The sequence below is a fragment of the Agrilus planipennis genome, unplaced genomic scaffold, assembly GCF_000699045.2.
Source record: "Agrilus planipennis isolate EAB-ADULT unplaced genomic scaffold, Apla_2.0 scaffold124, whole genome shotgun sequence".
Taxonomy (NCBI): Eukaryota; Metazoa; Arthropoda; class Insecta; order Coleoptera; family Buprestidae; genus Agrilus; species Agrilus planipennis.
Genome location: NW_020438950.1, coordinates 90,682 through 104,145, shown reverse-complemented (window position 1 = coordinate 104,145; position 13,464 = coordinate 90,682). Strand labels below are relative to the sequence as shown.

Below are 13,464 nucleotides of genomic sequence, written 5' to 3'. Positions count from 1 at the left end.
CCTTTTTAAACTCGGAAACCCACTGCTTAACGGTTGAATATGACGGGGAGGATGTCCCCAGTGTTGAGTCCATCTCTTTTTTAATTTCCTTCGGCGTTAACCCCTTCAAATAAAAGTATTTGATGACAGCACGATTTTCCTGCTTTTCCATTTTTACGAAAACCACAGAGGCGTCTTGTTCAGCGTGCTGTCAAACCTACACTAGCAAGGAGATCGGGCTGAAACTATAGCTACAAGCTATCCAAGGATGGTACTATAGAATGTCACCTCAAGGTAGGCCTAGTGGCGTCATCTCTTGGTTAGGCCGGAAACTTATCAATCCACCCTCGTACAACGGGTCCCAAATGTTCGAAATCCGCGACTAGTTCGTATGGTTACTTGAATGCAATTAAGATTAAATGACCTTTGAAATTATTTTTGATTTCGATTTCTTTTTATGCAAACCAAGTCGAGGGGTGAAAGCTACTCTTGAATATAAAATGTTTTTGTGAGATTTGTACCTAAAAAGGAGAAAACTCTTCAAAAATTAATGATATTTCATCAAAAATGCAGAGATGCTAAAATGGAGCTAAGTTCGATACAAACGACGGCTGAGATCTGAAGGGGTCTCAAATTACAAATAGTGATGAGCAAAGCAAGACTAAGGACAATACTGTCCCGCTCTTGGTATTGGTCTTGGTCATGCGTATTCAGTCTTGGTTTTGGTCTTGCTCATTGGACCTAATATACAAGTTTTTTTTTTTAAATAATTCTTTTAAGAACAAATTTTTCTATTTACCGAATAAATAAAAGTGTCTTAAATGTTGAAATTTTCTGTCACACATGCGAGCTTGTCATAACGTAAAGAAAATAGTGTTGATGGTTGTGAAACTCGAGAACTTACGCTTACTTCAACGCATAAATTGACCCTTTAGAGAACAAAATAGTAAAGGGTACTTGAAAGAAGTAAAAAATATCGAAAAAAAGGTAGTTTTTGTCTCTATATTTTTTACCATGTGTTATCCGGACATAGGAACAAAAACACTTACTCCGACGCCATTATTGTAGATTCCTTTTTTGAAACAGTGGTAAAGTTTTTTTTTTTTTACATTAATGTTAAAACATAGTAAAGCAAACTGAAAATTTCCAATACTAAAAATGTTTTCTTCCAAAAAAAGAATATTTTAAAGTTGCTTCAAACAGTTTGATTCACAAATCCATCGGAAGTAATAATTTTTCGTTTAGTCTTGCGTATTTGGTCTTGGTCTTGTTCGTTCGGTCTTGCTCTTCTTAGGATAAACATAGTCTTGGTCTTGGTCTACGGGTAACAATAGAAAACGATAGACAAAAAAAAGAGTGCGTACAAAGGATTTGTAGATTTAGAGAAAGCTTTTGATAATGTTAAATGGGACAAGATGCTAACTATACTTAAAAATGTAGGGACGAGTTAGAGAGATATAAAAGTGATACTTAGTTTGTACAAAGAACAACAGGCAGTTATTGAGTTGGAGCTGCAACGTAGAGAAGTATATAAGAAATATTAGGAAGGGAGTCAGACAGGGATGCACACTGTCACCGCTACTTTTTAATCTATACATCGAAGACGCCATCAACATCATTAAAGACAGTACAACTGTAGGGATAGACATACAGGGGCAAAATATTAGTATGCTTAGATTTGCAGATGATACAGCAGTATTAGCATCTAGCAAGCAGGAGTTAGAGATAGTCTTAAATAAAATGGAAGCGGTATTGACGAAACAGTATTGTATGAAAATAAATAAAAGTAAAACAAGAAGAAATAGGGAAAGAACGAATATAAAGATAGGAGACAAAAATTAGAAGAAGTGGCTGGTTTTAGGTTTCTAGGAAATGAGATAAGTCAGGACGGAAGGAGTAGTAGAGATATAAGGCAAAGAATAGTGCAGAAGTCCTATGCTCGCGAACAGTTAATTTAGAAATTCGATAGAAAAAGATTGTTAAAGGTGTATGAAGCGTTGAAAATGTGGTGTTACAGGCGAATGATGAGGATACCGTGAACAGAGAAGGTTAGAAATGAAGAGGTATTAGAGAAAATAAGAGAACAGAGGACTCTATAGAAGTCAATAAAAAATAGGCGACATAAGTTGGTAGGACATCTTTTCAGGCATGAAGGTCTAGTCAGAGACATATTAAAGGCAGAAAGAGAAGTTTAGAAGAGTAGTGGTAGACCTAGATTAGATTACTTCGCAAATAGTTAAGGATATGGGATGTTTTAATTTTACAGAAATGCGATGACTATCTCAGATTAGGAAAGAGTGGAGGTGCGTGTCCAACCAGTCTTAAAACTGACGACCTTATGATGACGATGAGAACTTGCCAATTTACAAATTTAATATACACGAACGTAATTATATTACAACTTTCTACAGAATTTGGCACCAGTTCAGATCTCAACATTTTTAGCCGACAATCCCTATTAGCGTTGTTTGTACTAAACTTTTCATTTTTTATATTTATGCTATTGTCGTTACACTATACTTCGAACAGCACATGCTGAAAATATAGAAAGAAATTATATATCTCAAAAGTTTCCTAGGGGACATTTTTTTGCTTTGGGGTTATTAAAAGCAGCAAGCCAATTTTAAACGTTTGAAAACAAATTTTACCTTTTATAACTTGGTCTAAGTAGGGTAAGCCGTTCCGTGTAACTTCGTAATCAATCTTTTCATGTTCCTGAAGGGCGGAAATTATTTCAGTTTTGATTCTGTTTTGTATTTCAGGATTTAAAGCTAATTCGTACAGTCCAAAGGATAAAGCAACCGTAAGAGGTTCAAAACCAGCAAAGAAAACCTGGCCAACCTGACCAAACAAAAAATTGTTTTCTAAAAAAGGAAAGTTTTACGGTTATTACGCGTCATTAAGACAAAATTTTGGTCTTATCTTATTAGTAAAGGAAGTGACAACTAAAAACTAAAGTAATAATAATAGAAAGACACTTGGAGAAGTTTCACTAAATTTTATTACGAAGTCGATGTACATTTCGCCTTTGAGTAGGATAAAAGCCGGATAGTTGCCTCAGTGGGATACATGCCACGCTTTTTAATATACTATCTTAGAGATGTATATGGCATTAGTCCTTTACTAAAATTAGAAGTGCCCCTCCCGTAGAGCTCAGGGCCCTGTTAATTGTCAGAGTAGTCGCAAGCATTTTGTCCATGTAAGCAAAAATCATTCGGGGCCAAACTTTGACGGGCGTCGGAATTATATTATTAAGTAATTTCTATTGAATATTTTTATTACAGATTGTGGTTTCAGTCAACTTTTTGTTTATTTGCTTGCACTAGAGTTTAAATTCCACTGTTTATTAGATTTTATTGTTAAATAGTTTTTATTTATTTCGCAAATAGAAAGGGCGAGTATGGGTATCAAAAAGGATAGTCACCCTATTTACTTTTGCGGATAATCGCTCTAGGGGCAATTATCCGTAACTATAAATTCATTGACGAACAAAGGCAGATCCTTTTTTTCTGGTGTTTAACTTGTTTTAAATAAAATAAAGACTTAAGTGTTTCATGCGCAGTGAGCAAAATGCCTCGCAGGTGTACGCGAAAACCAGACGCAGTGCTGCGCCACATAAGCTGGACAGAAGATAGTTTAAAGGATAAAAAGCATAAAGGAATCAACGAAATATATCGAATTTATGAAATATATGGTGATAATTAATTAATGCTAATGCCCAAGTTGATTACCATATTGTTCTATCTCTAAAATAACACTTTAGTCATTTACTTATAGTTTAGAGGGTATTTTGTCTACCCCTGTTAACTCCTGTACAAAGCCATGCTCCAGACATACATCGTTAATAATCTTTCTCGAATAGTATTTTATAATGTTGATTAATATTTTGACTAGTACTTAACAAAGGATCTCAGTAAATAGTAAAGACTAATTATATAAGTTGATACATATAAGTTTGTTTCTATCCGAAAAAATCATAGTGAGACGTCTATCCTCGCACGAGGCAGGTATCCCCCGTACCATTTTTTTACGTTAGACTATTATCCGCTATAGTAGGCAACTATCCCTTTTTTGAGAGGTCAAATAAAACAGGATTTACTCAAAACCAATGTTACTTACTTAATAATATTCCTGAAGATATCCTAAGAAGACGAAATGTACATCGAGTTCGTAATAAAATTTATTGTTTCCAAGTGTCTTTTTATTATTACTTACAACATTATAATAGTTTCACCATGAGTTTTCGGCTGATTATTTTCATAATTTAAAAACTAAAACTCATTTGTTGATTTTAAAGTACCCAATTCTGCTTTTACGTGAACTAAAAAAATATGAGGATTATCCCAGAGGTAATGCACAGTTGGCAACAATACATCTTTCGCCACATAGTGGCTCATATTACTTCTTCCACTTGAGGAGAAGTCATTGTGTGCTGAAATGTGCATTATTGTAGGTACAATAAATATTTTCTTACCATACCTCTGCGGAAAGTACCATACTTTTCCTTAATTCCAGCAACGAAAGTGAAACATAATTTGTCAGGTAAGAAATCGAATTTAGTGTTCTTGGAAAATACCCGGAGAAGGGTAAAATCTTTTTCTAATAAACATCACGGCATCCCCTTCTGGAAATTTACCGCTTTCGCCCTCAACTCGGGTGGAAATTCACACCCGGGAAAGATAATTACGTTTATATGTTTCTTTTTTCTGCTTACTACCATGTCTGGATATAATTTATTTTTAACCCTTATGCATTCATTGAACAAGTCATTTCCTGTGTTTTCGGTTATTTGTTCATCTTTCTTTACTGCTCTCTCTTCTGTTTTTACAGCCAGGTTTTTCCCCTTTTGTTTCTATGTCCAGCATCCGAGTGTTGTTCTGTCCAGTTTAAATGTTCATTTGATGTACTTGTCTTGCACTTCTTCTATTCCTTTATGTTCTTGCCAACCCCAGATTTCCACCCCATAGATTAAATTGCTCTCTCCAAGTACATTAAACAAACACGTTGTTTTTCTTCCGGCAGTGTTTATGAAGATACTCTCAGCTATGCCTCATACTTTCCCTAATAAGCGTCGAAAACCCTCTAAATGGGTTCCTTGAGTTTGGGGAAAACTTTTGACGTTGGGTATATTTGGACCTGGACTATATTCTGGGTAGGGAAGTTATTCCTAGCAATATTTATTTAGAAGCTCTATGGCTCATGATCAATATTAGGGCGTGCATTTTCATCCAGGAAGCTCAAGCCCCAACGCCAAAATACGACACTTGGAAGTCTGAGATTTTTGGTGTCCTACAACACCGTTAAAGTTATGCAGTCCTTTAGATTCGTTTAAGATCGGAACACCGTTAGTTAAGTAACATTCCAGGACCTAGTTTATGGATTCTTTTACTGTTATAATGAGATCCAAGAGCCAAGAGCCCTTTTCGGGCATTTACTTACAGTAAAATGGCTGAAGAGGGTCTAATCAAACGCTACAGTTTGAGTAGAGGGATTTTATTTGGTAGGTCCTCCTCGGAGGGAATCCAATACTACCGAGTCGTACGGATGGCTGGGTATCTTTTGAAGATTTCCCCTCTTCCACGAAAACAAAAAAGAAAAAAATACCACGAATTGTTTCATTTTTGTTCTAGCCCAGACTCTTTCCGGAACAACATTATAAACAACACTGCATTTGAAATTTTTTGTTCCTTGTTAAATTTTCTAAGAGGTAAGGCTGATTCGATTCAAGATCCTGTAAATTTTTCTCAGAATGTTGTTGTTGTTGAATAATTCCAATGTCTAATTTGATGACATCAAGCCAAAACAAAACTTGACGGGGTCTTAGGGATTACGTGCGTCTTGGTCTATTCCGCACGTTGTTTGATCGCCGAAACCCGACAGAAGCACTTCCTTCATCTTTTTTCGGAATCTTTGGTATTTCTAATTCACGCAAAAACTAATAATACATAATACCGACGTGATCGTAAAATTTTGAACTACACAATGGCTTTTCATTCAACTGTGCAAGTTGCAAATTATTTGCCATAGTTGGGACGATCAAAATTTGGAAAGTCCGCAATTATCTGTAAGAATGGACATATCTTCTTGTTTCCAGTTGGAAGGGTAGTCCTTTTGAAATGCTTCATGAGTGGTACAGATAAAGTGAAAAGAGATAACCGAATAACAGTAAGCGGTGCAGCGGTTAGAGGTTATAACTACCTGATTGGAATTATATTTTTAACATTCCTAAATTCCAGATAATGTTGAACTTTCTTTAAGGTCTTATGCTGGCAACATGCTCAAATTCTGCTTATCTGTATGTCCATCTCTTTCTGTTACACATTAACTGGTGTAATGTTATTCCTTTTTCTTTATTAGTGACCGCTGCAATTCCTACCTATGTTTATGATATTTCCTACGTCTATCTTCAGTAAAAGTAGGCGCCTGTCAGCAAACGCTCTAGTAAGTTGAAACAAGATAGTAAATTCGACAGTTTTATTGCGGACTATGCCAATTATGAATGTCTCAACTATACGTGAATTACTTTTGGGACAACCCTGGTATAATTCATTTTCTTTTTATAAATATCTTTTGATTCGTTAAGACCGACTAAAAGTTTAATTTTTATTGTTGGAACCGGTCAACATTTTTGTTTGAAATCTACCTTCAATGTGTGGTAGTAAAGGTGAATATTATCCTTTTTATGTTTGACGTTAAAAATCGTTGATAAAATTATCATATGATTTACTGTATATCAACTAAAACACAATTGGGGGATAACATAAGGCTTAAATATATAATAATAGTAGGCGTAATCCTTTACCTACCGAAAATCATGTCGTTTATAACTTTTCTTCTTTTAAATTCAACCAAAATATCTATTATATCACCGTTTCTATAATTGTCATTTTCTTCTCTAAAATTGATTTGTGATGTCGTCAAATGCTTAATGTAGTTGTAGACATGTCGATCGAAAGTTTGCAACTTTGCAAATTTGATAAAAAAAGGCGCAACAAAATAAGCAGCCTGTCGAATGGTATTTTCGTAGCTGAAATCAAACATTCTTCTTCCGATCAAGTAAAAATCGGCATTTTTATCTTTCAGGCAAGCGGCATCAACGCCAAAATTGGTGGTGGCTACAACATCCATCGAATAACGGGCACATACTTCTCTCGCGTCCAGGATAGGAGTTTTTACTGTTTCTTCTGTTAAATAATTAACAAACTTTTTTACAATGCTACCTACTGTGCCGTACATGTTTTTTAATTTTCCGGAAGTGAAAATTGGGCTCGCCTTCGTTCTAAGTATTTTCCATTTATTGGCTTCGGCGAAAAACATGAAATTTGCAGACAATGAATCTATATTTTCATTGGAGTAAATGCTTCTGTTCCTGAAGATGTCGAAATCCTTAACGAGTACATGTTTAATGATTTCGGGATCTTTCACAATCAGAAATGGTTGGTTTAAAATGAAAATTCCCACCATACGATCTTGAATTTGATGGTACAGTTCTGCTATTTGAACCGCAAATTGTTTTCGGAAAAAGAACACCTCGCAGATATTTCCAAAAAACGGTTTTGGCCTTATATACGGCACGTTTTTTTGTTCCCAATAATCGAAATTACGAGTTAGATATTTGTAAATTACGTAAAAAGTTATACATAACAGTAATAGCGAATGCATCTCAATTGATATACTATATGTTTATGTAACCTCTGAACCTGCAATTTAGTATAATATACAAAAAGTAATTACATCAACAATACAACAAAAACAAGAAAACCATTTGTAGAATTTTTATTTGATTTTAACTAAACAATGAAGTAAAAGTTTTAGTATTTCTTTTATAAAACCGATTGTTAAGGGTGGGCAAATTTCAATGTTTGTATAGGACAACTCGGTAATTGTAAGATTTCTCTTTTTAGGGTTCCGTAAGTCCGAATGAAAAACAGTTAATTTGCTCTTAATCTTTGAAACAATATTTTATAGATTTCCTAAATAGCCTCGGAATTTTATACATTTCCTAGGAGTTGTATACAATTCCTAGATTTAATATATTTCCAGTAACACATGTACAAACATCGACATTTGTCAAATCCTGTTTAAGTCAACTTTAAATAACTTGATAAAGCGAATACAGAAAAAAAAATTGTCTATGACTTTTTCAAAGTAGGTTTTTGAAATCGATATCTACTATACCTACTGTTAATTCGATGGTACTGATAAAGATAAACGCATTGTTCAGAATAGTACATATGTAAAATTAAATTAGATTAGTTAAAAATTACGTCGTAACGAATTTTCAGATCTAAATTTTTTTTTTACGACAAGAAATACAGATTGAGAAAACGGTTTTTGTTCGTTTTAATGGTGAAGTCTTGTTACGACGGGCTTTTTAAACAATTTATATTATTTATTGTTTTAATTGTATAATAATTATGCTGTTAATGATTGACGTTTCTAATTGTTTATTATTATATTTATTATTTTACATCTATTGCACATAAGTAATGTGTTTATATCAAGAATTGATTTTAAAGCCTACCTTGAAAAAATCTTACATCCAAGGCGAAACGTCGGTGTGATTTTTAAAATATTAAAACAACTTTAAACCCTAATTGATATTGATCTTTAATGCAATTATAAAAATAATGCAAGAAANATTAAAAAACAACATACAACTTCACTCCACCATTGAGTCGCTCACCCCTACTATTACTACCCCACTCTTGTTACCCCCCCTTAACTTTGCGAAACCAACACATGACTCCCCTACTTAAATAGAGTTACAAATAACGACATTTAAGTATTGCCGAAGAAGAGTCAACAGGCAGTTCCTACACTAATTCAAAGTTAGAAGGTCAGCTTTATATAACTTTAAATTTATAATATTTTGTTTATTTAGTTCCTTACCTTTTTGATCACCGATAACGCATGAATTAGGTCCGGCCTTACGTAAAATAGCATGAGGTCCGTCATATAATAAAAATAATTTACGAATAGTTCGACCTTTCACAGAAGACTGCAGATTTGATCTAACAAGGACTTGATCTCCCTCCTTAAATACAATAGGATTCGAAGCCGCATTAGCTTTATAGTAGCGCGTCTTTCTGCTTTAGTTTGAAACCGATTATGGGTTAAATCCCAATGATATTCTAGAGGCAAAGTGTCTGATTCCTGGTTACTCTTTGGAAATTTTAATATTTTCTTCCTTACCTGTTTGCAAAAAATAAGTTGAATAACCAGTAATATCGTTAGTAACTCGGTTTAAACATTACCCAATGAACTCTAGAACAAATGCTCACCTAGTATATTTATCAAACCAATAGGACCTTAAAAGCCGTCCGACTTTTTTTTTTATACCGTTCCGTTAAATTGCCTTGTGGAAAATAAACTGAAATATATTTCATTCTGAACTTAAACCCTCTAAGGTGGAAAGTCATACGTTTGATGTGAAATTTGTTTGGAAATGTTACCACTTCATTTCTTATGAATAAAAATAATGAAAGATGCATTCAATGGATATTATTTACGGATGATTGGTCAGGTAAAATAAATAATAGGTCAGAGCAAGTTTTTTGAGAAAAACAATAATTAAGCGGCATCAACAGTGACGACACCCCACTATCAATCGAACGAAGTGACATCAGTTCTTGTTTTTAATCCCTGTTTCAAATAATATTCAAATAAAATACTGCTACTTGTATTTGATACAAGATAATGTCCAACCCTTAACTGTCTAGCTTATTTGCTTATTCATATCCAAACTAAGGGGATGGTAAACACTTTTTATGTTGTGCAAGGTCCTTTCCAACCTTTACCACCGACAGTTGGTTCTACACACAAGTATAAACCCATCCAACCCTTAACTGTCTAGCTTATTTGTTTATTCATATCCAAACTAAGGGGGTGGTAAACACGTTTTGTGTTGTCCGAAGTCATCCCCCGCCCTTACCATTGACAGTTGGTTCATATGCACCATTATCAATTCGATCTTTCACCGACACCTCCAGCCCCTTCACATCTCCACCTCTAAGTAGTGTTTTACAAGGTCACCCTTATCCCTTTAATCCCTTTCACCTCTTTCCGAAATAAATTACACTTTTACTTTGTATAAAACATGCAAGAGAAAATAAAATGAAAACTAATGTTATTGTTTGAAATTTATAAAAATCAATAGTCAAAACTGAAGAAGAAAATTCATTGCAATTCTGTGCGTTTTAACACATTAAAAATCAGTTAAAAAAAATATTGAAATAAAAATATTTATTTGGTACCTACGGTATGGACATTCACGAGAATTATGTATTATTTTCGAATGAGGTAGTTGATTGGTACTGTAACAGCTTCAACTCTTGTGAGAACACCAATTGGGCTATCTGTAGTCTCAAGTGTGCTTGAACAACAGCTGGCATTTTTTTTATTGTGTCTGCTATGCTTTCAAAGAAAGAGTCGAGTGAATTTGATGATTTATCCAAATTACCAGAATACGAGCCGTTTGTTTTCACTTTTTTCCTAACTTTACCAGGATGGTGTTCTTCGAAATGAGACGATGCGGTAAAAATATTAAATGGTTTATCATAACATTCGTAATGACCAGCAGATTTCATTGTTTTTTGGTTCTGTTTTAGAAAGCAATTACTGGTATTTAAATCCTTTCCAGGGTGATGATGATAATAAAAAGCTAAATCAGAACTAAAAAATTATTCGTTTTATAACGTTTATCACAATATTTTGATAATGGATTCTTTCAAGTCACAAAACAAGATGATTACACTAGAAGAAATTTGGTGTAATGAATTTTAAAAGTTCAATTTAGTTTTTAGAGAATCTCATCATTAAGTGCTACAGTACATCAAATTAATCCCTAAAAATCCCCTAATTTCGACACAATTGAAGTTCATTTTGTCTACTTCGTTGTGCTAGCTTCCTTAATGTAACCACCTTTTGTTTCTGCGATATTAAAGATATAAAAAGATCAAGTACCAACTTTCGTACATTACAAATCGATTTATAAAACTTTGGCAATTGTCAGAGAAATAAACAAGTGTTTTTAATCTCTTTAAATTATTCATTTTTTAACGAATTAAATTAACTAACTTATATCTGGAGGCGATTGCTTCATTTTTATTGAAATTAACGTATAATCAAAATCGATTGAGAAATATTGAAGTGAAAGTTGTTTTTCGGAGAACTGCGAAAAGTTTGATGATAATAACTTACAAACTTTCCAAGTTTTGCTCGGGAGTTGGATCAACCAGAATCCACTTTTGTAATTTAATCCATGTTTTCCCCNATAATAACTTACAAACTTTCTAAGTTTTGCTCGGGAGTTGGATCAACCAGAATCCACTTTTGTAATTTAATCCATGTTTTCCCCGATACACCTTTTAAAGTTTGAACAAATTTTCTATAAAAAATTTTAACGTGATCCCATGCTCCACTTTTGCCTAATAAGTAATTTTAATTTGAAGATAACAAAAATTAGAATTGAAAATGTGACAGAAAAATGTAGCGAACACTTTTACCGGTTTCAGATTCAACTTCCCAATTGTTCACTGGAACGCAAAAAAACATTAGAATCTATAGTTCTTGCTGCTCTTCAAAAAATTAATTCGTGAACTAGCATTAAAGCAATAATTATCTGTTTACAAGTAATTTTGCTTGAAATTAACTCTTGACGTTTATTTCTCTTTCTAATCTGTCATATTAAAAAACAAAAAGAAGTGCAACATAAAATTCTTAACGATCAATCAAAATGCAGTTAATTATTTTAAAATTTTGTTGCCGTTTCTTCCCTAAAAGCAATTGTATAATGTAAGAAATCAAGCTATATAGGGCAAAGGTTTTTTTTATTTATGTGAAACCACAACCAACGTTATGCACTCAATTACGAGGCATCGTCAGGGTTAGGTTTCTAATTTATTAGATAAATGTGTAAATCCAAGGTTGCAGTTTTTTGTAGCGGTACAGAGTAAGGGGAAGTACATGAATTTATGTGTAATAAATTAGAATAAATAATTACAATTACTTAGAACAGCATACTGCAAAGATAAAACAATAAACATTAAAAAACAACATACAACTTCACTCCACCATTGAGTCGCTCACCCCTACTATTACTACCCCACTCTTGTTACCCCCCCTTAACTTTGCGAAACCAACACATGACTCCCCTACTTAAATAGAGTTACAAATAACGACATTTAAGTATTGCCGAAGAAGAGTCAACAGGCAGTTCCTACACTAATTCAAAGTTAGAAGGTCAGCTTTATATAACTTTAAATTTATAATATTTTGTTTATTTAGTTCCTTACCTTTTTGATCACCGATAACGCATGAATTAGGTCCGGCCTTACGTAAAATAGCATGAGGTCCGTCATATAATAAAAATAATTTACGAATAGTTCGACCTTTCACAGAAGACTGCAGATTTGATCTAACAAGGACTTGATCTCCCTCCTTAAATACAATAGGATTCGAAGCCGCATTAGCTTTATAGTAGCGCGTCTTTCTGCTTTAGTTTGAAACCGATTATGGGTTAAATCCCAATGATATTCTAGAGGCAAAGTGTCTGATTCCTGGTTACTCTTTGGAAATTTTAATATTTTCTTCCTTACCTGTTTGCAAAAAATAAGTTGAATAACCAGTAATATCGTTAGTAACTCGGTTTAAACATTACCCAATGAACTCTAGAACAAATGCTCACCTAGTATATTTATCAAACCAATAGGACCTTAAAAGCCGTCCGACTTTTTTTTTTATACCGTTCCGTTAAATTGCCTTGTGGAAAATAAACTGAAATATATTTCATTCTGAACTTAAACCCTCTAAGGTGGAAAGTCATACGTTTGATGTGAAATTTGTTTGGAAATGTTACCACTTCATTTCTTATGAATAAAAATAATGAAAGATGCATTCAGTGGATATTATTTACGGATGATTGGTCAGGTAAAATAAATAATAGGTCAGAGCAAGTTTTTTGAGAAAAACAATAATTAAGCGGCATCAACAGTGACGACACCCCACTATCAATCGAACGAAGTGACATCAGTTCTTGTTTTTAATCCCTGTTTCAAATAATATTCAAATAAAATACTGCTACTTGTATTTGATACAAGATAATGTATTAAGGGTGTGACAACAGCAACAAATTTTCCCTTATTAGCTTGAGGTAGTTTATAGTAGGAAAAAATTAAAATTAATTTTTACATTATTATTTGATATCAACCCCTATTAAATGTCAAATGGTTCATATATCTAAATAGTATTAATAAATAATTGTTCAGATTAATTTCTTAATCTTGAGATGGTACTTACATTACTTCAAAACTGTATTTGGTTTGGTACTTACCTTTAAAAGATATATCGGTAAAAAATAGAGTATTCAAAAATAAATCTCACTTTTACCAATTTATTTATATCAAAGACAACCCCAATGGGTTTTTGAGGGGTAATGGCGAGTAAAGGAGATCAAAGAGTTTTTGAAATAATAAAATATAGATT

General features: G+C 33.4%; 2 protein-coding genes across 5 annotated transcripts in view; both read right to left on the bottom strand.

Annotated features, from left to right (window-relative positions):
- The window catches only part of LOC108734989 (cytochrome P450 6k1-like), a 12,739-nt gene extending 5,016 nt beyond the window's left edge, over window positions 1–7,723 (bottom strand). The window contains exons 1-3 of one of the 3 annotated variants that reach the window (XM_025974785.1): window positions 6,786–7,723; window positions 2,628–2,843; window positions 271–500 (exon numbers count right to left, since the gene is read on the bottom strand). In XM_025974785.1, the coding sequence (XP_025830570.1) occupies window positions 463–500; window positions 2,628–2,843; window positions 6,786–7,641 (1,110 nt within the window). In that variant the 5' untranslated portion in view covers window positions 7,642–7,723 and the 3' untranslated portion in view covers window positions 271–462. Of the gene's footprint in view, window positions 1–270; window positions 501–2,627; window positions 2,844–6,785 lie in introns of those variants that run through there. The other 2 variants (XM_025974783.1, XM_025974784.1) reach the window with 2 other exon arrangements.
- Window positions 7,724–10,209: 2,486 nt separating this feature from the next.
- On the bottom strand, window positions 10,210–12,010 carry LOC112904553. 2 transcript variants are annotated; one of them, XM_025974772.1, is made up of 4 exons: window positions 11,487–12,010; window positions 11,330–11,408; window positions 11,182–11,244; window positions 10,210–10,653 (listed from the first exon to the last, which is right to left on the bottom strand). In XM_025974772.1, the coding sequence occupies exons 1-4, from the start codon at window positions 11,533–11,535 to the stop codon at window positions 10,260–10,262; spliced, it is 585 nt and encodes a 194-aa protein (XP_025830557.1). In that variant the 5' UTR covers window positions 11,536–12,010; the 3' UTR covers window positions 10,210–10,259. The 2 variants fall into 2 exon arrangements, with proteins under 2 accessions (XP_025830557.1, XP_025830556.1); XM_025974771.1 differs by lacking the exon at window positions 11,182–11,244 and having other exon boundaries at window positions 11,267–11,408; window positions 11,487–12,009.
- Window positions 12,011–13,464: the final 1,454 nt, after the last annotated feature.